Source organism: Balaenoptera musculus, chromosome 10, assembly GCF_009873245.2.
Source record: "Balaenoptera musculus isolate JJ_BM4_2016_0621 chromosome 10, mBalMus1.pri.v3, whole genome shotgun sequence".
Lineage (NCBI taxonomy): Eukaryota > Metazoa > Chordata > Mammalia > Artiodactyla > Balaenopteridae > Balaenoptera > Balaenoptera musculus.
Window position 1 is genome coordinate 11,075,579 of NC_045794.1, and position 26,589 is coordinate 11,102,167.

At 43.8% G+C, this 26,589-nt stretch overlaps 1 protein-coding gene across 1 annotated transcript in view; it reads right to left on the reverse strand.

Annotated features, from left to right (window-relative positions):
- The window catches only part of GRIN2B (glutamate ionotropic receptor NMDA type subunit 2B), a 413,562-nt gene that overhangs the window by 98,813 nt on the left and 288,160 nt on the right, over positions 1-26,589 (reverse strand). The window contains exon 4 of the mRNA XM_036866294.1: positions 8,472-8,586. Coding sequence (XP_036722189.1) covers positions 8,472-8,586 — 115 coding nt within the window. The remainder of the gene's footprint in view (positions 1-8,471; positions 8,587-26,589) is intronic.

Here is a 26,589-nt window from a genome sequence, read left to right on the forward strand (position 1 = left end):
AATATCATAGTGAGAGAAAGAAGAAGACCGCAAACTGTCCATACATTGCATTTCCAGTTCTATTGTATCACACTGTATTGTGTTAAAACATACACATATACACACACAGGCACAGAAAAAAGCATCAGTAAGAAACAGAAGAAATGTAAACACTAATTCTTTGTAGGTATGTAAACGGGTAAATTTTATTTTGTCCCCCCAAATATCTTTAATAAGCACCAATTACCTTTATAATAATAAAATCATAAATGTTGTTTTTAACCTGTATGTTAACATAAGAGTCTTGTAACCTCTACATCACTATTTCACCTTCAATACCACTACTGGAAAAACATTATAACCTAGAATTAGAAAGGTAGTTCAGAGGACTCAGGAGCCAACCAAAGACAACTGTCATGAAATAAAAATCTCAATAAAATTTAAACAAGGTGGATGAAAGCTATCTTTTGGCTTTGGGGATCCTTTCCTCTTTACAGTGTATCCTTAAGTCAAGATTAAGCCAGCACTTCTGTCTCCAAGCTCCATCCTGCTTTTCTCCCCCACCAGCAGGTATAGGTTTCAAAAGCAAAGTCAACCAAGGTTATCTTGTTCTTTTATCCTTTTCATTCAGTGGCTGATGACAGCACATGAAGACAACCAGCCTTTCTGAAATGACATTTCTGAAGTCCTTTCCCCCAATACAACCTGCTCTGCTCTTCGAATTATTTTATAAATGTACATGGGGGTAGCAGCTTGACACTGTGGACTGAGTCTACCAGGGGTGGGTGTGGAGACCTTGGGGGTTAAGGGCACACCTCCCCACCCGGGGCTGGCCCCCAGTGGTCTCTTTCCGGGACCCTGGAAAAGGGTGTAGGCAAAGAGCATGGACCACGGCTCTTGGAGCTGAGGGAACCAAAGAAGGGAACACTTGGATGTGAAAGTCTGTGATAATCACAACTTGGAAAGACAACCAAAAGCATGTAATCCAGAGGCCTTGTCTATAAACCATTGTCATATATATGCAGGGTCTTTACTAACCAAGCAAGATGAAAGAGCCACCCAACTGTTAGACCATATCCAATAGTCAGATTTAAAATCACCTTAGGTTATAGAAATTTTAAGTGTCACAATAAGCGCCCTTCTCCTTGCAATACTTCTTTCCCCAGCAACTAGGAAAACAATAATACTAATTTGGTGGAAGCAACACTAGGCTCATAGTAGGTGCTCAATCGTTATGTGCAGGAAGGAGGGAAGGGAGGGAGGGGAAGGGAAGAAGAACTCTCAAAGCCTGTAGTTCATGCATTGTTGTCTGGGCAGGACTGCATGTTACAGAGCCCTGAAGATATACCCAATTTTTAGTTCTTCCAAAGTCAGCCCCTGGTGGGGTTAACAGTTCTGGTACTCAACACTTCTCTCTAGGAAGAAATTCTCCTTATAGCTAATATAAATCCTCTCTGCTTGATCTTAAGCCCACTTACTCTGGTTCTGTCTCGGAGGAGAAAGTGAACAGCTGATCTCAACACTTGGTCCAATAATTCTTCATATATTTAAAGAGAGTAAGTCATCACCTTGCTGCCTCTTCTTCTTCCCCTCCGTGACCCCAATTCCCACAGCCTTTCTCCATGGATCCTGTTTCTTAATCCCTTAATCCAATGATGCATATTAGTATGCAGTTCAACGTCGGCAAAAAGAGCATGTTGCCAAGTGGTGGTATCGGGAGATGCAGAAAAAACACACCAACATGGGGAGGAGCTTCCGTTTCACTCCTCGGACGCCCTCTACAAGTCTGGAGAGAGCGCGTGGATAGCCCGTGGCCCCTGGGCCGGGAGGTGGAATTCAGTTGGGGCAGGTGTGTTCAGGCAACACCAAGTATTTCCTGGCCTGCTTAGCACTGCCTCGCACTGTGCTGGGCACAGACGTCTGGCGGAAAACCAGTCACATGTGGTTCCTGTGTTCGTGAGCAGACCGTCAGTTTGTCCGTGATGAGAGAGACAGTGTGTGGGCGCGCGTGCGCACGTTCTCTGAAGGGACGGACGGGCTGTTTTATGTCATGAGTCAATGGCTTTCAAGCAGAATCTGCCACAGTAGCGATCAACCTCTGTCACATCATCACCCACTTGATCGTTCTGGGATAGGATCTCTGTAGTCCTCAGGTGTCGGTACCACAGAGCGGCCACAGCCTGGAGTCAGTGCTGTCTCCTGGATACGGGGCTACCGGAAGCATCCCTTAACCTGTTTCGTGCATCCCAGGCTCCAGATGCTGGTGGGACCTTCTGTTTTATAAGGTTGTTGCTGCTGAGGCAGCTCTCGGGAGTCTTCTCTCTACCAGTTTGGTTACCCTTCCTCTCTCTCACTGATCCATACGTTAATTCATAAACACGACTATGGACTCAGCACTTCCTACCGACCCCTTTCACCTTTAACCCTTCTTCCACAGGTGGATATGGCTGTAATCTCTCAGGATTGCCAGCCTAAGGTGACAACTGGGGCTTGGGGAGCCCAAAGAATGACCCAGACAAACGAAGAATGTTTTAATCTACACAAGGAGGGGTATTTTCTGGGAGGTGGAGGCAGGGAAGAGGGAGTGCACTTCTAAAATACAGCTCTGGCGAGTTTGGGGGAAAGACGAGCGGAGAGGCAAACCGTAGGTATTGTCCTGCAATTCTGACCCAGAGACAGTCCCTTTGAGGTCTGTTTACCTCTCACAACCTGAAAAACGCATCATCATCATTTCTTGAAGTCATTACTCAGAACACACCCCACCGCATTTCATTTTTACTATCCCCATTTTAGCAACGATTAAATGGAAGCAGGGAGCAGTGGCAATGAAGCAAATCATGAGAGGCTCTGATAAAGACAGAAGCCTGAACGCTTGCTGGAACTGCTCCTCTGTGCCAGACTATTTTTAATGCAAGTTGATGCATCTGTCCCCCGTCTTAGAGAGACTTACAAATGAAGCCACTCTGCAAACAAGTATTTTTCACCATCCCCTACCCTTTCCAACTCACCATGCTGTGTGTGTGTGTGTTCCTCTTTATTTTTTTTTTGTACTTTTTTTTTATTGCAGTATAATTGCTTTACAATGTCGTGTTAGTTTCTGCTGTACAACAAAGTGAATCAGCTATATGTATACATATATCCCCTCCCTCTGGAGCCTCCCTCCCAATGCCCCCACCCCCGTCCCACCCCTCTAGGTCATCACAGAGCACCGAGCTGAGCTCCTTGCACTATACAGCAGGTTCCCACTAGCTATCTATTTTATACATGGTAGCGTATATATGTCAATGCTACTCTCTCAATTCGTCCCACCCTCCCCTTCCACCCCTGGGTCCACAAGTCCATTCTCTACATCTGTGTCTGTGTGTTCCTCTTTAAACGTTCTTCACATTTCTACATACCAGAGATATGTACTTGGCTTTCTGTGAATATAATTCTGATCCAGAGATCTCTTTGCTATTCTAGCCCCCAGCCTCCATGCCTCCTTAGAGGCTACTAATATACGATCCCCCTAAAGGTTCACAAAAGCATGTACTATTCGTTTACAAAAAGAGGCTGAGTAAATGTAGAAAATTTGTATATGCTTGGCAGTATTTTCAGAGCAAATACATAAGACATTGAGAACTATGGTTGCTCTGAGGAGGGACCTGGGGAACCAGGGATCATAGGTGATCAGAGGACATCCTTTTTACTGGATATTCTTTTGTATCATTTGACTTTTTACCATGTGCAGATATTACCTTAAAAAATTACTCGAGGACGGTGGGGACTACCAATTGGTATTTGTTGAATACTGGCTATGTTTCAGCCACTATTAACTGGTTTTACTATAATATCTCCTTTATAGCTGGTTACTATAAAATCCCCTTTAATCTGTATGACAGCCTTATGTAAAGCCCCATCTTACAAAAGGGAAATAGACCCCGGTAATATCAGTCGCTCTGTATACACAGCTGATAAATGGCGATGTGGGAAACTGAACTCAGCTCTCTCCGATTTCTAAAACCTGTGCTCAGTCCCACAGACTATCCTGCCTTCACTTGAAGTCTTTTGGAAGGAACCAAATTGATAAGACAGTAGCTTTGAGACTACTTTGTAAAAACCTGAAGGAATGTGGTGAAATCCTACCACACGATTCACACTGACAACTTAATAAATCTTCCTCCTCCCGAGGCTGCCTGTTGAACACGGTTTGGGCGCGCCTGCCTGGAGACGAGCCCTCCCGAAGGTGCCCTGAGTCCCTTGCCGGTCCTCGGAGGGCTCAGTCCGTAGGGAGATGTACCTGCTGTCACGTGCTTTTCAGTAAACCACTCAGTCTACACGGGAGAGTCCCAGGTGGAAGCGAATGGTCGCTACCGGTCACGGCTCTAACCCTCCTGAGAGTACAGATTCCTCGTTTATCTAACAATGATCTTTTGAGCGGCCCCTCTGAGCCAGGCACTCTTCTCAAGTGTTAGAATTATTGAGGTGAACTAGGCCCTTGCGCCCACGCAGCATCCGACCTGGTGTGGGAACACAGGTGCTAAACAAAACAAACAAGCAGACAAATAAGCCAAACGTCAGATAATAAGTATCTTGAAGAAAATGAAAATAGACCTGACCGGGTGGCCACTTCAGCTTGGGTCATCAGGGAAGGTCTTCTGAAGAGATGACATTTACCTCAATGACAAGAATGACAAATACGTCCTGGGAGCTACTGTCCTTAAAAACAAAGTCTGGCTCCTTTTGTACGCTCCAGCTCTCACCAACTTCCACGCCACGCTCCTGTTTATTTACAGCGTGAATATGTAATCTCAGAGGTTAGAGCTGGAAAGGACCCATCACACGCCATGATTCCAGACATGAGGACAGAAAGATCCAGAAAAGTGAAAAGAGCAGGTCACACAGCCAGTTAGGGGCATCACTAGAAGCTAAAGGCCCCATCTCTCAGCCCACGCCTCCTCCACAAATTGAGACTCATTCTCTGCTTATCTCCCCCGTGACCATCTCTTCACTGTAAAATCCTCACCCTGAGGCCTGCCTCTCTGAAGTCTAAATCTTCCCTGGACCACTGGGGACCTTCTGGAATGCTATTAGGAGTCCTGAGAATGCAGAAGGGTTCTGGTGGCCAGGGTGACAGTGGAAGAAAAGGTACAACTTCCCACGGTTCGATTTCACCACATCCCAGACATGCTCTAGACCTGTGCCTGGCATCCCCACCCTGCCCGCAAGGGCTTGCAGGTTTGGGAGCTGTGTGGCTCATGAACCTAAGGAATACTGAAGATCTCTCTTCAGCAATGTTCCCTGATGTAACCAAGTCAGTATGAAAATGTTCTATTCTAGGATCCCAATCCCCCCAAAAGACTTTATCAAAAGATTACCCACAGAATTTCTTTAAATAACAAGCTCCCTTAGCACACTTAAAGTACGATCTATGAAAACTCAATCTGCATAAAGATTTTATCTCCCCTCGCCCAAAAAAATGAGCTCTTGTATCAAGGGCAATAGCATAAACTTGGGTTCTTAATGATGGATTTTAGACTCTTGTATTGTGTAATGGTCCTCATTCATTCGACACATATTTATCGAGCTCTGCTACACGCTCCTCCAGGTTGCCATGAGGACACGACAGTATAAAGACACAGCTTCTGTCCTCTGGAAGCATCACACATGCAACTCGAACACAGGCAGATGTGACGAGTACTACAACAGAGGTACGGACCAAGGCTACAGGGGACAAGGGAGCAAAAAATTATATCTTGGTCAAAGATCAGGGAAGGAGACTGCAACATTTTAATTGGGCTTCAAAGGATGATTATGATTTGTATAATTGGACCATTCATTCCAGGAAAAGAAAACATCATGACACACTGTACGGAGAGCAAGACATACACGGGCACATTCTCAGAACAGAGAGGAGCCCGGTGTAGCTTGATGGTGAGATGGGAAATGGTGAGGAAGAGAAGATGCGTGTTGGAAAAGAGACCAGAGCCTTGAATGCAAGAATAGATAGAGTGTGGGCCCAATCCACAAACTGCAGAAGCTCTGAGCAGGTTTTGGGCAGAGAAAGAACATAACTAGAATTGTGGCTTGGGAAGCTCTTTCTAGAAGCCATGTCCAGGGCTGATCTGAATGGTTCAACGTGGGTGTCAGGGAGAAGGAGGCCCATTTAAAAAAATTATCCACATGGTTTCTGGATCATATAGAAGTAAGGAATAGATTCAAGAGTTAGAGTAGAGGTAGATATCTGTTAAGGAGGGGAGGGATCCAACCCCCAGGAAGGAGGGTCTAGTTTTGGAAAGGGCTGGGGGTCCCAGGCCTCAGATTCCAGCCTAAGGAAGAGAAGGCAGCACAAATGACGGGAAGTGGTGTCTCTTTGAGACGGGACGGTTGTGAGAGGGCCCCTTACTGGAGACAGTAATCACGAGTCTACTGAATAAAAGCTACCCTAGCTGGATGTCTTCTGATCCACACGTGAAGCCTCCGTTTTTAATAACTCCTCTTCTGGAGATATACAGAAGCGCCTGTTGTACGTGCCGGCCCAGACACTTCTTGAATGATTATGTCTCCAGAGCAGCAGTGAAAAGCAGCTTGACTGGGGTGAGGAGTGGGAGCCCAGGGAATAGGCATTTTGGAACAAATGACAACTCAGGGGAGGGGCGGCAGCTTCAATCAAGAACCCCGGGCATAATGTCAGCCTTATAGCCAAGCCCTGATATGAGGAACCCATGACAGATCGAGGTCTTCGGTTTGAAAGGTAAGGCCCTGGGTCCCACCACCTGAGACACACATGCCTGATTTCACAGGTGAGCATTCTCATAACCACCCGCCCACGGCTCTCTGTGACAAGATGGTGAATTTCAAGAAGTTTATCTCTGGCTTCTTTTCCTGGCTACTCTCCTTGGAACTATATCACCTGGTTTCCATCCTAGTCAGAGCCATGCTGACATCCTGAAGTCTATTCTCAGCCAACTGGCCCACAGCGTCTGCAGAGTCTGTAAATCAATGTTTCCCAACGTGATTCACAGAATATGATTTCATGAGTAAAGGGATCTTGTGATAAATCATTTGGGGAAATGCCAGATTAAATAAAATGAAAGATGTTTCTTTGCTGTAAGACACCTCTATTGGCAACAACTTGGATGGACCTTGAGGGTGTTATTCTAAGTGAAGTAAGTCAGACAGAGAAAGACAAATACTGCATGATCTCACTTATAAGTGGACTCTAAAACAAAAGAAAAAGAAAAAAACCTAGTGCACAGATACAGAGAACAGACTGGTGGTTCGTCAAAGGGTACAAACTTCCAGGTGTGAAATAAATAAGTCATGGAAGTGTAATGTACAGCATGCTGCCTATGGTTAATAACACTGTGTTGCATATTGAAAGCTGCTAAGAGAGTAGATTTTAAAAGTTCTCATCACAAGAAAAAGAAATTTTGGAACTATGTATGGTGACGGATGTTAACTAGATTCTCTGTGGTGATCATTTCACAACATATACAAATATTGAACCATTACACTGTACACTTGAAACTAGTATGACGATGTATGTCAACTATCCCTCAGTAAAAGACACCTCTGAACTTTCAAATGCTAATGTGTTCTGAGAATCTCCCAGAGTGAGACAGAGTAGACAGCACCTCTCAGTCTTATTTATCTGCGAAACCATTTCTCAGCAAAGCGTCTCAAGGCACAAGTGCCCTGCTGAACATTCTCGGGAACACCAGTGATGAAATTACTCTCAGGAACATTTGCATTTAACTAGGAATCAGGGATAATAATAAAAGCCAATACCTAGTAAGTGCTTACTATGTGCCAGGCACCCTTCTAAGTCCTTTACGTATATTAATATATTTAATCCTTATAACAACCCTGTGATATTGGTACTATTATTATTATCCCCATTTTTCAGATGAGGAAGTGAGGCACAGAGAAGTTAAGAGATTTGTGCAAGGTCCTAAACAGACAATTTAGTGAGTAGAGGAGCTGGGGACTGAACCTAGGCAGTCGGGCGCCCACGTAAATTAACGCCTAATGGTAGAATTTCAGACACTGTGATCAACTGGCAGTGGGAGAGATCCTGAGAAGAGCCTTGCATGGCAAACCTCCAGTCACAGGAAATCCAGACTTGTGTGCTCATAAATTAGGCTTCTCAGGCCTCCCCAGTATACCGTGTAGGACACGACTTCTGAATTACACCATAATTCGGTTTCTCCACCTAATTGTGTTATATTGTGCATGCACACTCTTCCATTAAAACAAAGTCATGCTGCAGACAGCACCACTACCAATAAAACAGAAATACAATAGGGACAATCATCTCTTGATTGACCAAAGTAGCAAGAAAATGAAGATGCAAGTTTGAGAAATGGCCTCCCCCGTGTTCTTAAAGTATTGATCTCTTGCTCTCCAGCTCAGAGAGCAAAACCAAGGTGCCATTTTCCTCCCATGTGTTGCAGACTTTCCAATCCCCACCCCCTCTACTTAGTATGAGAATTGCCAAAGACATGTCCTACCCTCTCCCACTTCCTCTCCTTGTTCAGAAGGATGATCACCAGTTTCGGGTGCATCTGGTAGCCGTCTTCACTGAAGGACAGATTTCTCCCTTCAAAAGTCACATTGATCAGATACCTGGAAAGATAAAATACAGAGAAGGTTGAAAGTATGAAGAAGGTACGCTAGATCAAGATGGTTAGGAACACGGAGAGAAAGGGCTGGAGGCAGACACGTGGATAGCTGTACAAATACCACGTAAAGCTTGTACCCCTCGGGCTCCCATCTGATGATCCAGTACCGTCATCCAGGTTTTCACATAATAGGAATAATAAGAAAAGAGAGAAATTTAAAACAAGGGCAGTGGGTTTGACTTTAGTCTGCAGCTATGACTGAGTAACTTATTTAGACTTTTGAACATCAGTTTTTTCACGATCTGCCAAAAATGGGGTAATAAAGAGCCTACTCTATTAGGTTTGTAAGGCTTAAATGAGATAGTTTACCATGGGGCCTGGTGCCGAGTAAACTCTCATTAAGTGTTAACGATTAGTATTCAAAAAAGGAGCTGGATTAAAGGGCAGAGGTGGTAGAGAAAAGACACAGGGGGCGTGGGCCAACACAACTTCCTGCTCAGAGAGGCTGGAGTTTAGGGTCTTTCCACCTCCCAGAGATATGTCTACACTTTTGAACTCTTGCGATGTGCCTGCCCAGCCCATACTTCTAAGGGTTGCAAGATAAGTCCAGCAGTCAGGGATCTGGTTCCACGAGATGTATCTGGAAACCAGGGCTATTGCACTTTGTAGAGTGAACAGAAAATAGGGGCGGGAGGTGGTGATGGGGGAGAAGGGAGAGACATTTCACAGAGTGTTCTAGGTTCAGGCACTTAAACTAGCAGAAACTCTAATAATTAGAGTCAGACCAATGCCATTGTCTCCCTCTCCAACACCTGTACCCCCCGCTCAGCCCATCCCCCTGCCGGCTGCTCTGACCTGATGAAGTTCCCTCACCGGGAATTCCCACAGGCGTGCTCATTCCAACCGCATTAGTGCAACTGTGCTGATGGTAATTTAGGTCCCTTTACCATCATGGCTCAAGGAACCAACAATGATTAGCTCTGTGTTCACATGACATGCTACTCTGGAGCCTTGCACCCGATGCTGCTGTGAGATGTGTCTCTGCTAAGAAGCAAAATGGGAATCTTGTGATCATCCTGAGCATTCTAAAGGGCTTCAGACCTTTGACCAACAATGGTGTCCTACTACATTGGAAGGGCAGAAGAAGAACGTGCAGGAGGTAGCTTAAAGGCTCCTCTTTTAAGTCTTTTCATTCAACGGAACTGTGAGACTCTTCTTTGATTCTTCCAGGTAACATTAGATTAAGCAACAAAGTTGCTAGGATGCCATGTCCTTCGAGCAATTCTAGAGATGACCAGGCATTGTGAACCAAATCCTCATGGACCACTTCTCACTTCTAGAGCTGCCTGGGATTTTTCAACCTGTCATTCCGGGGCAAATGCAATCAAGAATATGGACCTCAGGGCTTCCCTGGTGGCGCAGTGGTTAAGAATCCACCTGCCAATGCAGGGGACACGGGTTCAAGCCCTGGTCTGGGAAGATACCACATGCCCACATGCCATGGAGCAACTAAGCCTGTGCACCACAACTACTGAGCCCACGTGCCACAACTACTGAGCCTGTGCACCACAACTACTGAAGCCCACGCGTCTAGAGCCCGTGCTCTGCAACAAAAGAAGCCACTGCAATGAGAAGCCCGCGCACCGCAGCAAAGAGTAGCCCCTGCTCGCTGGAACTAGAGAAAGCCCGCGCACAGCAGCGAAGACCCAACGCGGCCAAAAATAAATTAATAAAAAAAAAAAAAAAAGAATACGGACCTCAAAGGAGGAGAGATTCCTAGAATCTCAAAATTGGAAGAGACCTTCACAATCAATTAGCCACTTACTTCTTGTAGTTTATGCTTCCCTTCTACATCATAAAACCAGGGCTCTCAGCTCTTCTTGAATACTTCCACTGATGGGGAGCTTATCACTGTACACCCTACCCTCAAGGCAGCCATGTCACTGCTGGGCAGTTCTTTTTTACCTAAAGCTGAAATCTGCTCCCCTACCACCCCTAGATCCCGGTCTCCTCCTTAGATATTATACAGTCTTAGTCTAATGCTTCTTCCACATGGGAGCCCTTCAAGTATTTGAAGATATTTATCATGTATCCCTTACAAAATAAATTTTAGTCTTTGAAGAAACCATAAGCTCAATTAGTTCTATAATTTTAACTTGATAGATCAGGGAACTGAAGCACAGAGAGGTCAAATTATGCACCCAATGTTCTCCAGCTAATTGGGAGCAGAAATAACAATTTAAGCGCCATTCTCAATCCCATGTCCTCTCTAGCACCCCACCCTGATTCTCGTATGCCACAGCAGCTTTAATATCCCTGGTTCCTTCATGTGGTCCTGCTATGCTACGGCTTCAGATCCCTCCCTCCCTCTATCCCCTTGGCCGCACTCTCTGGACACTTGCAGTCGGTAAAGGTGTAGCATCCCTGATTCTGCTCAAGGCCCCACCTGGCGTCTTCGCCATCCCCTGTGCTGTTCCTCCTCTCAGCTCAGTGCTGCCTGCTCCAGCCCGTCACTACTGAGAAGGTGATATTCAGGTCTCCTGTAGTTAACAACAACTTCAACACTCCAACCAAAGTCCCATATGATTCACTTCAGGGAGTATAATTACAAAAGCACAAAACACAGTATTTTAAACTAACAGACCAGAAGTTAAGCACCCAACATAACCAACTTGAAAAATATGTTCTTACTACAACAATATGGTATGGCTTAGAGTAATTTCTGGAAGTCTGCAGAGAAGGTGTACAAAACATGTAAAAAAAATTAGTCTTGCCTCTTTTTTGGAAGAATGCAAGAGAGGAGGGGGAGACGGAGAAGGAAGGGGGGGGAGGGAGGGAAGGAAGGAAATGGAAAGAAAGAGAGAAAGAAGTAGGAAGGGAGGGAGGGAGAGAGGGAAAAAGGGAGAGAAGGAGGGAGGGAAATAAATTATCTAGTTTAAGCACCCTCCTTTTCACCAGACAAGGCTCTGAATAATTCTGACTTTATCTAAAATGCCATTAAGAATATTTCAAAGAAAGTGTCCATTTCAGAAGGCAATTATAAAAGAGAAGTTCCAAAAATCATGTAAGTAATAAGCAGCATGAATGGAATAAGTATATAGCCTCTCAAGATGACTTCTCTGAAAGGGGACAGCACTGAATTAAGTGGATAAGTTGAGAAATTCAAACTCCGAGAAAATAAACCACATTCATGGGTAACTGCTCTGTAGTTAAATTTCTCTAATTGTTCCTGCCCCCGATCCTTTTGATTTTCCTTATATATTTCTCTCTCTCTGGGATGTTCACCCTCTTCCAGTTCTACATGTTCATTTTATTCCATGTTGACATTTCTCATATATTTTACTTATCAAAAATAGTAATAAAATGTTATGATGATACACAAAATACTCTTCTCCAAAGTATCCTTTAATCATTCCTATCCTTCAGCAGTGTATAGATTAATCATTCACATTGTGTTTTTCTGAGTAATTCCCTGGGACGTGCCAACATTTAGCTATTAGTGAGGAGCTTGCAAGCATATACTCGCCTTGAGCAAGGATGCCCTTTGAATAGCAGAAAAGACCAAACCATTCATTGGTAATGAAAAGTGTGAAAAAATAATTGGGAGTGTGGTCACTTTTAGACATGTGACCTTGGCCCTGAAACTGACTTTTTCCTCTTTAAAATGGAAACATCATTTTTTACCTCCAGCTTATCAGGTTGTGATGATCACATGAAATAGGGGGTAGAAAAATGATATAAAATATGACACAAATATAAGGTTATATAGAATAAAAAATATATATTAGCCTGATTTGAGTATCTAAAGGCAAGGAACTTGCCTTACCTTGGACCTCAGTGAGTAAAAGTGTGATGATTACATTTAATAAGACCAAATTGTCCATGGAACACATGGGAGGAATGGAAATTGTATCTCACATATGGAGGATAAACTAGGTCAAATGGTCATATTAATTTAATTTCCATAAGACCTGAAAATATCCAGCTACCTTTGGATCTGGCTGTACTTTGTCAATTTTGAATATTTATTAAATTAAAACCTCAAAACTTCCATGTATAAATTCTCAGCAAAGGATTAAACTACAAGATTCAGAGATGCCACAGCAATTCTGTTTTTCTCTAAAAATGCCATCCTCAAGTATGTAATCAGAAAACCTAGCTTCAAGTGGCAGCCATATTCAGAAGCTCTGTCCATAAAACTTTAGTCCCCTGGAAGGCCCATCAAGGTTTGGTACATAAAGATATTGCTTGATTTGTCCCCGGGATGTAGCAACCTGATGGCTTGTCTCATAAAGTTCTAATATTACACAAATCTCAGATTGCCAGAACTAGAAGAAAACTTAGGAAGTATCCACTGAAAGCTCTCATTTTAGAAAGGAGGAAACGGGTCCCAAGATGCTACCTGACTTTCCCAGGTGACTTGCCTGTTCAGGACTGCAGTTCAAGTCTTCCGATTTCAAGTTCAGTGTTCTTTTCCTTACATCACCAAGTAAAGTGAAATCAGCGTCGCTGAGCCCCAGATGTGCCCCTTAGCATTCTCATGTCACGTGCCATGCCCTGGTCTATGCAGACCCCTCATACAGACTGCAGAAAATAAAACCCATCTCATTTCCTGCCTGACCCTGGCTTGTGGAGAGTCTCAGAACCCTGATGGGCTCAGAGCCAGTACATTTGCTGCGTGTGGCCAGAGTCATCTTCCACTGGGTTTAATGGGGTCAAGTTGAGGTAAAAAGCCCTTGTGCCTCTTTGACTTTGACCATGCCACTCAGAGCTCATCTGCTGCAATGATTTAGCAGTACGCCCAGTGTGGGAGGTGCCCGGAAGAGCTCTGCCAGAATTTTCCCAGCAAACCAAGAGCCCTGGCACCACAGTACTAATTGTGCCCTCCATATTTTCACAAGGCACTAGATTCTTTTTATGAATGTCTTTTAATGTGGTAATAAGAGAGACAAGTCTCTCCTCTCAGGCGATCCTTTCAATTTTCAGATAAGCAGATGAAGTCCAGAGGGTTCTGTGGCTTTACCAAGATCAGATGACAGGGCTGGAAAGAGGATCCAGGCGTCCTCACCCCCAGGCCAGTGATCTTTCCACTCAACACCATGCCTCAAAAATGGTGGAGTTTTTCATAGCTCTCAATTTCCATTTTCCAGTTATTCAGAGCAAAATAATAAAGGAGGAAACACAGCTCCAGGGAGGAGAGTTGAATTCTTGACCCCTTTGTGTACAATTTTCTAGCTCTGAAAATCTGTAACTCTGTCACTGTGTCTTTGGTGTGTCACTTACCATTTAAAGCCTGCAGCTCCCTCATCTATAAAATAGACTCGTTGAGACCATCTCACTTTCGTGATGCAGGAAGCACAGGGCTCCTTCCAGATGCTCTCTAGCTCTGCGTTTCAGCTGATTAATACTGTGGCTATTATATTGCTAAACTCTACCATCTAAATGACAAAACCACAGATCTTTCAAAAAGCCTTTCTCTGGTCTCTTTTTAACGATCACTATTTCATATGCATGTCTCCTCTTGAAATAGTAGGAACAATTTCCCATGGGATTAGAAATAGTGGACTTAAAAACATTTAAAAGCTACTTAGTTAGAGACCAGTACTGGGGGAAGAAAGCAAAATATTTAAAAATTAGATGTTCCTTGTGATGGTTTGGTAGACTAAATAGACATTCATAATAATTAAAATGAATCCAAAATGACCAACCCAGTACAATGTGGTCAACATGGCAGGCCATGGCCTGGGAACAATTCTCTCCTGTACTTACCGATAGCTTCTTCTGGGATCAAACCCAGAAGAAATATCTCATTAGTGAGATACCCTGCACTCAAATGAATGACTTAGACAATGCCCCTAAATGCTGGTAGAAAGAAAACAAGGAGAAACAGGAAAAAATAAGTTAATTGAAGGAGAAAGGAATGCAGTATGTACTACGCACACAGCTCCATCACCAGCACCAGGAGAAGCAGCAGGCAGTGTGCGTGGCGTTTAAGAGTAAGGACACTGCGGCCAGGCCACTTCTGTGCAAATCCTAGATCCACCAGTTCCTAGGTTACGTGACAATGCTTTCAAGGCAGCACACGCATTATTTTATTCGGGCCAACAATGGCTTTCTTTTTGAGGAAAAGGGACTTGAAGAAGCTTTAAAGGTTTCCTTTGGCACATAGGCATATATTTTCATATATAAAAACACTAAACCATGTTGTTGAACAAAATTAGAAATACCAGTTTCCTAAGCTGTCAAGTGTAGGCCTTTTCTCTTATTTTGCAAAATGAAACTTAGTAGAGAACGTCAGGAAAAACTAATTTGAAGAGTACATTGTAACATTAATTTATAATTACTTGAGGCAAATTAAAAATAGTTTGTCTTCCAGTGGATTAAACATTTTCTCTGAAGTGGTGTTTATGCCATTCATTTATTTTACAAAGCATTCCTTACAAGTTATAAAAGCTTCAAGTTTGGGCTAGTCCATATCTCAGTTATTTAAATTCTAAATTCATAGTGTTAAATTAATGAGATATTAAAGTAGCTTGAAGACTGTCTGATATAAATTTAATATACTTCCTCTCTCCTACCGGTGGTGAGGATTGGCCCCTTAGCAATCTGGCTGAGGGGTAAATGGTGATGTGTCAACTCACCAACTATTACAGTGAGAGAGTCTTCTCAGGCCCCTAGGCCTGACAATGAAATATTTCTGAGAGCTATTACCCGAATTCTGTTTCATGACTGAATGCCATGAATTAGATTTATCTGAAACGAAAGAAAACAGAGGGGCATTGCTGAGAGTCATCCGACAATCTCTGCTCAGATATAAGAAGGCTGAGAATATTTCATCTTCCTCCAGAAAGATGTTAAGTCAGTGAGCTCCGAGGGGCTCTGCCACCAGCTGCGGTGGCCTCCTGTCTACTGTTTCATCCTCGTATCTGTACCCTTTCACCAAGCGGGGTCAATGTGGCAGGCCATGGCCAGGCGACAATTCTCCTCTGGATCGTTCCATCTGGGATCAAACCCAGGAGCTTGTTCTCATTAGTAAGATACCCTACACTCGAATGAATGAAAAGGCCTGGAGAATGCCTCAAAATGCTTAGTGATGGGGAGTTAGTAGAAAGAAAATAAAAGGGAGAAACAGTACACCTGAAACTTAACACAACACTGTAAATCAACTATACTTCAATAAAAAAAAGAAAAATAGTGAAGATGGAAAAAAAGGGAGAAACAGAATATGTTAAGTGAAGATTAAAGGAATGTAGTATGTATTAAACACACACATACACACACACACACACACACACACACACACCAGTACCACCAATATGCAGTGCAGCGTGGTATGGAAAAGCAAGAACACTGCGGTCAGGTGACTTCTGCTCAAGTCCTTGCTCAGCCAGTTCTGAAGTTGTGTGACCTCATGAGTTATTTAAACTTTCTTTGCCTCAGTTTCTTCACTATAAAAATATGAATAATCATAGCACTTATAACACTGCTGTGAGGATACATAAAGGACTTAGAACTGTACTACTGCATCTATACATAATGAGCCTTAGGTTTTAGCTGCTGTTTTTGTTATTATGATGGTTGCCTTTTTAAAAACTACTGCGTGGATATCAGACAATGTTAAGAGTTTGTGGGGACTCCTGGATCACAGTCTGACCTTCCATATTTAAAGGAAGGCCTGGGAAGATGCCGCTCTTCGGCAGGGTAAGTTCCGAGTCCGGGTCTCCCAATTTCTGGATCTCTTCTTTTCCATAAAAGCACATTTCCTCCCATTCCCACAGTATCCGAACTGCTAAGGCTATGGGACATTTGTTTCCTCCCCTATGGCTGGTTCCCCCTGTGAGGTACCTTGCAGTAGGGAATCACTTAATCGTACTACTTCCATGTATAGTTCGCCTCCTGAGGAAGGCAAAAGGTGAGCTCATAGGCCCATAACTTTAGTCTAGAATAAATGACTCCTCAAAATGACCTCCACTCTGACCTCCTGGAACCCTGATTGGAACACTATGTAATTCTCTTTAAAATTCCTTTGGAGGGGGCACGCTCCTGCTTGTGGGTTCCTTAGGGAACTGGCGATGCCAATACATCAAGAGTGCTGGACACCAAAGCTGTTTCTCGCTGAGGGAACCGTGCACAGGGCTCGAGATGGGAAAGGAGTTCCTCCTGGTGCCCGTGCCCACAGCCCTGCGTCACCTCTGCTACGGGTGAGACAGGCGAAGGTGCGATGGGAAACCCAGGGTTATCAGAGGCAGTTCGCAAGGTGACACTCCCAGTGGGAGGGAATCAAGTAACTCTTCTGGATAATGTTATCATCACTGGATTTTATTTTTTTCATTTTAAGTTCATGCTTTCATGTTGCATGTAAGTTAAAATCACTTCCTTTTTCAAAAGCACCGAATAAAACCCCTCTTCTCTTCCCTAGATTATGTGCTCAGTATACTGGAATATAGCCCAGTGTGGGCTACCAAAACTAAGCAGTTGGGACCTACCCAGAGAAAATGCCAAGACAGGTCAAAGGCTAGCTGATCGCTGAGTACATTGCTATTTCTTCTTTATGCCTACTAATAATTTGCAGGTGAAGGCTTGCCTTTCTGATATCCATTTTAGCTCAAGAGCTGGCAGCCCTGCTCAGGGGCTATATGCCAAAAGCAGCCAAACAGTGACTGGCACAGACTTCTCTAGGACATTCAACCCTGACGACCAGAAGTCTTTTCCTTCTTGTGAATGTTCAGACTTTATTGAAAGAAACCCTGGTCATATACGCCCTTGGTCAAGAATCCAAAGTGACCTGGGCATGACATCAAGGGAAAAGAATAAGGAGGCTTTTCTCTTCCTTTTGGCCTTTCTCCAGCTCCTCAATTTGTTCTTCCATAGGAGCCCATCTCTACCCTCTCCTCTACCTGAGGTGGCCAACAAAATGAACACACTGGCAATATCTCCATGCACATAGCACCTACCCACTCTGTAGCTACGATACGCTTAGTTTCACAACTGCCCCCAACAGCTCTACTGAAGGGTGGTAGAAGAGTTAAGCAAAGGAATTAGTGAGATGGCTTCAGTTACAGGGGCTGGGAGTGAAGGTTATGAGGAACTGTCGTCCATGGAAAAAGGGGGTTATGATTCAGTCTTCCAGTCTAACAGGTGGGAAAGAACTTCAGGTGGAGATTTCTAGAAGCAATTACATTGAACGGGAGGAAAAGAGGATCAAAAGAAGGAAGATATTCCAGGGGCAGGGGATGGTTTCCAACAGACAGAGGACTCAGGATGCCTGGGTGTAGATGATGTCGTTCGGGGAGATGGGCGCCTCATAATGACCTCATGCTATGGATGCGAGACAGAGGGTGATGGGGGCTGTTGACTCATTCCAGCACACATCTCCGTCTTCAGAAGATGCAGTCATGACCACCTGCCACAAGGATAATGCCCTTTCACATAGGAAGTAGAATGATTCATTGAGTCTAGGGTCCAAGGAAAGACCAGGGGCATGAAACATACATGTGGCCCAGATGCAACGTGGAACGTAATATGGGCGTGAAGGAAGTGAACTGTCGGGAAAGTTAGTTAGCGACAAGGGGTTTGTCGATGTGGTTCCCGCAGCACAGTCTGCAGAAGAGCTTTCTGGGGCTTCAGTTCAGTGAGAGGACCCACTCCTTAAAGTCTGGTTGGGTTTGAAGGTGCAGGATATGTAAATATATCTGTCAATAGTAAAAGGGTATCAGGGACCTGAAAACAGTGAGATGAAATGTATAATATACCTTTATCAAGAAGAAAATGCCAAGATGGAAACTACAATGCAAAAGTGTTGATCAAAGGTTATCAACCAAACACAGCCTATGTTTCTAGAGTTTCTGTAAGTGCTGCTCTAAATCACAGTACTTTAGAGCACGGTTTCTAGACCAGGTTAGAGTAGAGGGGCCAGGGGAAGATCAAACTTGTTTATTTCTTTAACTAATTTTAGTTAGTTACTTGGTTAAAGACACCCATCCAGCTGTTCCAATATTCTAACATGGCTTGACCCTTAAGTCAGAATTTGAAGCAAGGTGAGGGCAAGAGTTTATTCAAACCTAACTCCCTTTCCCTCTTTCCTGGTCCTCAAGAGGACAGCACCATGGACCCCAACTGCGTCTTCACAGGGAAGCTGAAAGAAACATGTAATCGTCTCTCCCTGCTGTACTGTGCGGGGGCTAGAACTCTGCTGTTCCTTCTTTTCAGGGGATCCTAGCTCTTTCTCTCCCTCTGGAGGTTGATGTTTCCATGGAAACATGCTCTTTAATGCTTCTGAAATTACTGTGCATTTATACCATTAACTCTTTGTTGGCCAGGGGAGGTCACAGAGATTTATTTTCCAACTTCTGCAAAGTAATTCCATTTTCTACCTCTTTTTACTGCAAACTTAAAAAAAAAAAAAAAAAAAAGTAATTCACACTTGATGCCCCGATGTCTCCACCAGCCCTCACTCCTTCACTCTTGCAGTCTTGGTTGTTGCCTCTATCATTCTATGGAAACTGTCCTTAGGAGGTCATCAATAATCAAAGCAAAGTCAACAAAACCAAATCAGCAGCCTTTGTTTCATCATCGTTCTCCTTGACATTATACAGCTTCTAACAGTTGATACTCCCACATTTTCAGTAACTCTCCTTTCCTTTGTTTATTTGTTGATTAAAAGTAGGATAGTTTCTTGGTTCTCCCTATATCTCCCAGACCAGTTCTCTCTTCTTTTCTGTCCATTTTTGCTTGGAAATCCCTAATTTGGGGGCACCCCAAGACTCATGTTTTCACCCCTGCTCTCTCCCTCTGAGACTCATTCGTAGCCAAGTATCAACCATCACCTCCGCACCAAGGCCTCCGAAATTGCCATCGGAGGTCCCATCTCTTTCCTGACCTTCAGTGTGATATTTCTGAGGGGACCGTTCTACCTGAATGTTCTGATATCAGTTCAAACGTAACATAGCCAAGGCCAGGCCAGTCTCCCCTGTCTTCTGGCAATGAGACCACCACTCTCAGGGTTTAACATCCTGCCACACCTCTGGCTTCTCCCTCTCTGTTATGCTTTCACCTTTACAACATGAATGCAAAGGAGAAAAGGCTGACTGCTCTTATGAGCTGCTTTCTCAGAACCAGGCAAATCAGTTAAATCGTCAGCCGTAGTTCAGCATTATGTACAAAATAAGTTGAGGGATATTTTTTTTTTCCCCCTCTTTTCAGAATTTTGTCTCCCCAAGCTAAATGAATCTCATGGCTTTCTAGCCTATAAGTGAAATTGCTTAGAAGCCATATTTCTGCTCTGGTCACTCAATTAAAAAAACAAAACAAACAAAACAAACAAAACCCTCTAGCAAATGCTACCATTTTTTGAGCACATACTAAGCTCTGTTCTGGGTGTTCTGCATTATTTGATATTGTCATAGCAATGCTATAAAATGATAGATCACGTTATAATGAAAGCCCAAGGTTGGTGACACTGGGAGTTGATCCCATTCGATTCTGAGTGGCTCTAAAACCCATGTTCCTCCCACTAAGGATAATGTTGTCAAGAGAAGCAATGATCAGGAGAGAGGAAAACAAAAAATCCCCAACTTCTAACATGGTAGAACCAAAATCTAAACCCAGTTCTGAATGGCTCCAAAGCCTAGGCTCTTAATCACTATTTACACCACCAAGCACCAATCCATCAGTTGCTTTTAATTGTCCCTTGTGCCAGCATCATAAGGGAAATCTTTAGGGAAGGGGGCGATAGACATGGAAAGACTGGAGGCGCGTTGCTGGTCAGGCATTACGTTCATAGAATAACAAGAGAACTCCGGGTCTCTAGGGGCTGTCAATCTGTCATATTTCATAAGCACTAATCCAAAAAAAAAAAAAGTGCAGAAATGGAATTAATTCGCCTTATAAGAAAACAGGAGACAAACCACAAAGCAGTAGCTTGAGTGAACTTATAGAGGAATTAATTCTCAGATCACACTCTGGGAGGAAGTCAGTTATGAAAGCCTAGGACTGCATTCTTGGAGCTCTTGTTAGCGGCAGACAACAAGAGCTAGAATATTTATTTGCCTCGGAGAAGATGGGAAAAAATTTTATCCTGCTTTGGCACAGAATATCTAAGTTCTCTCTGGACTTAAAAAATACAATATTAAAGTATTGCTTTGGAGCTACAATCAACTCTCAGTGATCCTCCATGAGGGAGGCAGAACCATACTTATGATCTGGACAATCAAATACAACGACTATTCTTGGTACTAATTCCGTTCCATCTCATCATGGGTTTAAGCTGCAGGACACGCCCCCTCCTTTGGAAATGCTTCTAGTCTAGGTCTCATCACGCTGCATTGTCTTGGTTCTTCTCCTTCACCTGTGCTTGTTCCTTCTTTCCCTTCTTTGCTGGCTGCTTTTATTTCTCTTTTCCCTTATTTGAGGTTTTGTAGGAAATTCACTACAGGGTCTCTGTGCATTTCAGCCATTCTCAGGGCACTAACTCTTCCTCTGAGTCCCAACTCTGTGCCTGCATCCTAACATCTTTTTCATGCCCCACTTTCACCCCTCGATAGCCATGCCCGCTCGCATTTCCCCGTTACAAACTCTTAGTGCTGGCAATGGATTTGCTTTATCTTTCTCCTCAAACGAGCTGATTTTCTAATTCCCCTCTCTGACTGAGCTGCTATTCACCGAGCATTTGGGATGGTGCCTGGCACACAGCAGGCACTCAGTGAACATTAGCTGGCCTCATTCCTTTGGTCTTGAAACCTCCCAGGAGTCTCTGCCATCTTCCTTTTCCTAGTTTCCCACGACCAACGAGCCCCCCAGACAGTCCTGTTTTTACAAAATACTTCTTGCATCTGTCCCTTCCCTTCGAGCCCCACGACTTTCATCCTAGACGAGCCCTTTATCACTTGACACCCAGACACCTGCAGCAGCCCTCTCTTGGGCCGTCTTCTCCCCAACATCAATCACCCCCACCTTCTAAATACCACCTGCACTTCATCTTACAACAAGACTTCTTAGGGTTATGTCACTGCTAACTCAGAAATCTCCAATGGCTCCCCACTACCTAGAAGAAAATTCTGCCCATGGTCAAGGTACTCTCCATCCTGGCCCCGTCTATCTGTTCTCTATATGAACTCTTGCTAAAGCCAAGTGGCTTCTCCACTGTCCCCTGAGCATTACCTGCATTTTCCTGGCCCCCTTCTATTTTCTCTCAATTGAGTACAACACAAATCTCACTCATGCTTGTGGTCTCAGATCCAATTTTACCCTCTCCCTATACTTTCCTGACCACACCAGGCCCCTCTCTCCTCCTGCCCTTTCTAGTCTCCAGTCCACGTTTTCAGCATTTGATTTATTGTTGACCTGATGTCTTGCTCCTTTTTGTTACTCAGCGTTTTATGCGTGTGGATCTTGTCTTCCATGACAGACAATACACTGTTGAAAGGTAAGTATCAAATCTTGTCCTTCTGTTATCCTTTGCAGAATCCAAATTAGTGCCTTGCTTGTGGTACATATTCAATAAATACTTACTGATTTGTTTTTGAACTTCTAGAAGACTAGTCTTGAAGACTTCTCCTCTGCTTTCTCACTTCCCACCCCTCACACCCACCTTTCTATGTCAAACCTCTCTCTCTCTCTCTCACACACACACACACATACACACACACACAGGGCTGGCACTGTGCATTGGTATCAGCATTGAGTATTGATTCCCTATAGAAAGTGACTCCTCCAATAATTGATTTAAAAAAGAATAACTTCTAAAAAATATACACCTACAATCTTTTTTTTCTAAAAACAATGAGACAAAAAGTGGGGCTGACTTCATTTCTGCACGAGCTCTTTTTAAACTTCTCCCCTTTGGATGTTCTTCCCGTTACATTGTCCATAAAACATATATCTGCCCATGAGAATCACCTAACTTACTCAAATCTTATTCCATAAGAAAGAAAAAGAAATAAAATTTCTTGATAACAGGGTTGCTGGCAGTGATTCTTTCTTTGAAACATAAAAGCACTGGGGGAATCTGAAATATATGTAAAAAATAATACTGGGGTGTTCTCTACCAATGTAAACTCACTTTGATAGTTTAGGAACAGAGAAAAATAGAACTCATTTTGTTTATAACATTGAAGTGAGAAGGTCTTTAAAAACAAAGAAACCACAAAAGCAAAAGAATTTATTTGTTATTTGTTTTCTAGTATTTTTCAGTTTTAAAATTAAATTAAAAAATTAAAATGTCCTCAGTGGGGGAGGGAGATAACTTTTCCCCAATGTTCACATGGTTAGGCACACATAAAACCCCTCCCTCACCCCTTCTCTCTCCCCAGCTCCCCACAACACCACAGCAAGAGCAGAAGAGAAAGAGAAGCCACCTAAGTGTCCACAGACAGAGGAATGGATAAAGAAGATGTGGCACATGTATACAATGGAATATTACTCAGCCATAAAAAGGAACGAAATTGAGTTATTTGTAGTGAGGTGGATGGACCTAGAGTCCGTCATACAGAGTGAAGTAAGTCAGAAAGAGAAAAACAAATACCATATGCTAACACATATATATGGAATCCAAAAAAAAAAGGTTCCAAAGAACCTAGGGGCAGGACAGGAATAAAGACACAGACGTAGAGAATGGACTTGAGGACACGGGGAGGGGGAAGGGTAAGCTGGGACGAAGTGAGACAGTGGCGTTGACATATGTACACTACCAAACGTAAAACAGATAGCTAATGGGAAGCAGCCGCACAGCACAGGGAGATCAGCTCGGTGCTTTGTGACCACCTAGAGGGGTGGGATAGGGAGAGTGGGTGGGAGGGAGACGCAAGAGGGAGGAGATATGGGGATATATGTATATGTATAACTGATTCACTTTGTTATACAGCAGAAACTAACACACCATTGTAAAGCAATTATACTCCAATAAAGATGTTAAAAAAAAAAAAAAGAGAAAGTGAGGGTGAATATTCAGATATTCACACTAAGATCTTTTCTACATTTGGCCCAACTCTTGATAACCCAGGATGTCAATATCTGCCGAGATGCCTGTGGGTCAGTGCAGAAAATGCACAAAGTGAATTACTTCATGGGTGGGAAATCAGGAGTTGAGATAGTTCAGGCTTTCTCCTTTGTAGATAACACCAGGACACGAAGAAGCAGTCCAGGTGGAAATCAGAAATATATTGTTAATAAGTCTCTCTGAACCTCCCTGTAAAAGCAGAGGAAAGTTAATTTGATTAACACTTGCCTGAATTCCCTCAAACTCTTGGTCATCCTAGCATAACATAAAGCAATTTAGCGTTTGAGTCAATTTCCTTCCCTCTCTTCCAGTCACTCCCAGGTTGCTTTGATTACAGGAAGTTAAAACACATTCAATGTGACTGGGGGCAGAGCGGCAAAACAGCCTGAAGAAATGCGGTGTTTGATGTCCTCAGTTATAAGGGGGTGAGGTTGGGTGTATAAGAGAGGATGGAGGGAGTGAGCACATGCTGGAGAGAAAGGAAGAGATGGAGAGGAGATGAAACAGCATGCAGTACGCTGGATAACATCTCCATGGCAACCACGGTCCAGGCACAGAGAACTGCCAAAATAAGTCAAGATCCAAGTAAGTAGGTGTTGGTGGAAAGAGGAGGTAAGAACTCAGCAATGGACAAAACCAGCTAGAGGAAATGAATTCTCTTTGTGAGCTTAACTTTTCTTCCTACTTCTTTCTCCAGCCACACTCAAAGCTCCCGTTTGGGTAAGAATGCAACTGAAGTTTGCCTGCTGTCAAATCCGAATTTTACCCATGAAGGTCTTGGGATGGCAGGAATGAGGCTTAAGAGGCCCCAGGAAAGCCAAGAGAGAGAGAAAAAAAATCCTAAGTGAGGTGAATTAGATTCCTGTAGCCATTAGCTCGTTTTCTCAACTCTTTCCAGCAATGGGCACAGAAGGAATAGATTTGTTTTCATTCTTCAGTTGGCCTAAAGAGGGGAAACAGCATGGATGGAGATACTGTTGGGTGTGTAAGACAGGTACAAAGTTCCTACGTTGGTGTTCTAGGCTGCCTGCCCAGTGGGGAATCTATCCGTGTAACATGGGAAGGAGCTTTGTCAAAAATAGAGTCAGGATGTCCCTGGAAAAGTTAGGTGCTTGGAAAGATCATTTACTGAGGATTTGAAAATTACCCAGTAAATAATGTATAGTCCTTTCTGGATAACTTTAGGCCGTCACATATAAGAACCATCAAGAGCGCCAGGATTTGGGGGCGTTTGTGCCTCGTGGCGAGCCCTGGGCTAACGCCCGATGCATGCGGGGCTTCTCCACACAGTTTACACCTGAGTAGGGGCCCTGCTGGGTCTCTGACACTCACGTGGGGAGCCTGTTAAAAAACATGAATTCCTGAGCCACACCCCAGAGACTATGCCTGGGATGAGGCTGAGAATGTACATTTTAAAGCTCCCTGGTGGCTCTGTTGTGTAGACAGGTAAGGAGACCATCCCACGAAGCAAAGTCCCTCCCCCACTCTCTGGTGACTCCCCTACCCTCTGCCTTGTGGGGAGGCGAGGCTTTCCTCACCCCTGAAGTGGCACAGTCCTCGTGCCTGGTGGAGAGTTACCCCTCGCACGTTCCCCAGGCCAGAAAAATGTCAATTCTGTGTTGAAAATGAGTGTGAGACCGGCGCTGGTCACCAACTACTCCTGTGAAGGAGAGTCTGGTCTTGGAATCACTCTTTTATAAATGTTGGAGGGAAAGGGGCAAACTAGGCAGAAAGGGAACATAGTTTACACTGAGGGCTTAGACAGTAAGTGAGAATAGTTAGGTTTTAAGGTAAAATAAATAGCTAAATTTTGAACGAGAAGTACAGCACTCTTAATTCTCCTCTGGACCCACAGAGGCACTCCCCTGCGTCCTTCCTTGCCCCAAAAAAAGGCATCCTTGATATCACTTATCTCAAAACTCAGTCCTCTTTCCTTTCAGTAACACCATGCTTCTGATCCCGATTTATACTACCAAACGTCTGAAGAATTGCTTCCGAAACTAACTAAATCATATCTATAAAAAGTAAAATTTACTAGGTGAGGCATCTGACAGGAGCAATGTCAAGTTTATGCACCATAAGATCATGGAGCCCTAGGATATGTCAAACACTAAATACAGAGATGAGTAAGAGAAGTTCCTGTCATCTCCTAAGCGCTTACTCTGTTACACATGTTTTGCAGATGTTACCTTATGTGATCCCATGTTACAGATGAGGAAACTAAGGCTCAGAAAGGTAAATAATTTTTTTCAAAGTCATGGAGCTAGTAAATGACAGGTGGAATTAAAATTGAGGTTTGTCTGATTCCTAAATTATACTTTTAAAATCTATCACATGAGCTCTTTCCCACAGTTTTGGGTACAAACAGAAATGTATATACAAAATTAATATTGTTGATCACATGTCCACGCTTCCCCTCTAGTTCAATCCCTGAACAGGTGCATGGAATTATCACGAGAAAAAAAACCAAACGCCCTCTTCTGAAAAGAGATGAGAGATGTCTCCCATTCCTTTGTCCAGGGCTAAGGAAAGAGAAGAAAGCCTTTCCATGAGTGGAGTAAAGGAATGTATACATATGTTGGTCTCTCTTTGCCTTTCCTTTTGTTCTTCCCCTTTCATAAGACTTGAGGCTACACCACGTACACTTGAGAGGTGACTGACTGACGCTGAAGAGTGAAGAGGATTGAAAGGGCTGTCAAAGAGGAGGAAGGAGGAGCCCAGCGCTTTGTGGAAAGCTGCAAAAAGATCCCTCCAGCAGCAACGCTGCCCCCCTCCATTCACCGAAACAGACACGAAAGAAGCATCTATCAAGGAAACAAAAGCACCTGTATTTGGGGGTGTGTCCCAGCAGTGGTACACTGTCAGGACAGTAAAGCCTTGCAGGAAACGTGCATCACTCCACTCACCTGCCCCTTCCCTCCTCTCTGCCTTTCCTAGTGCTGGCCTGCCACTGTCCTATCTCTCAGGAACACAGCAGAGCAATAAGGGACCTGGTAAGGGGCACTGCTGAGG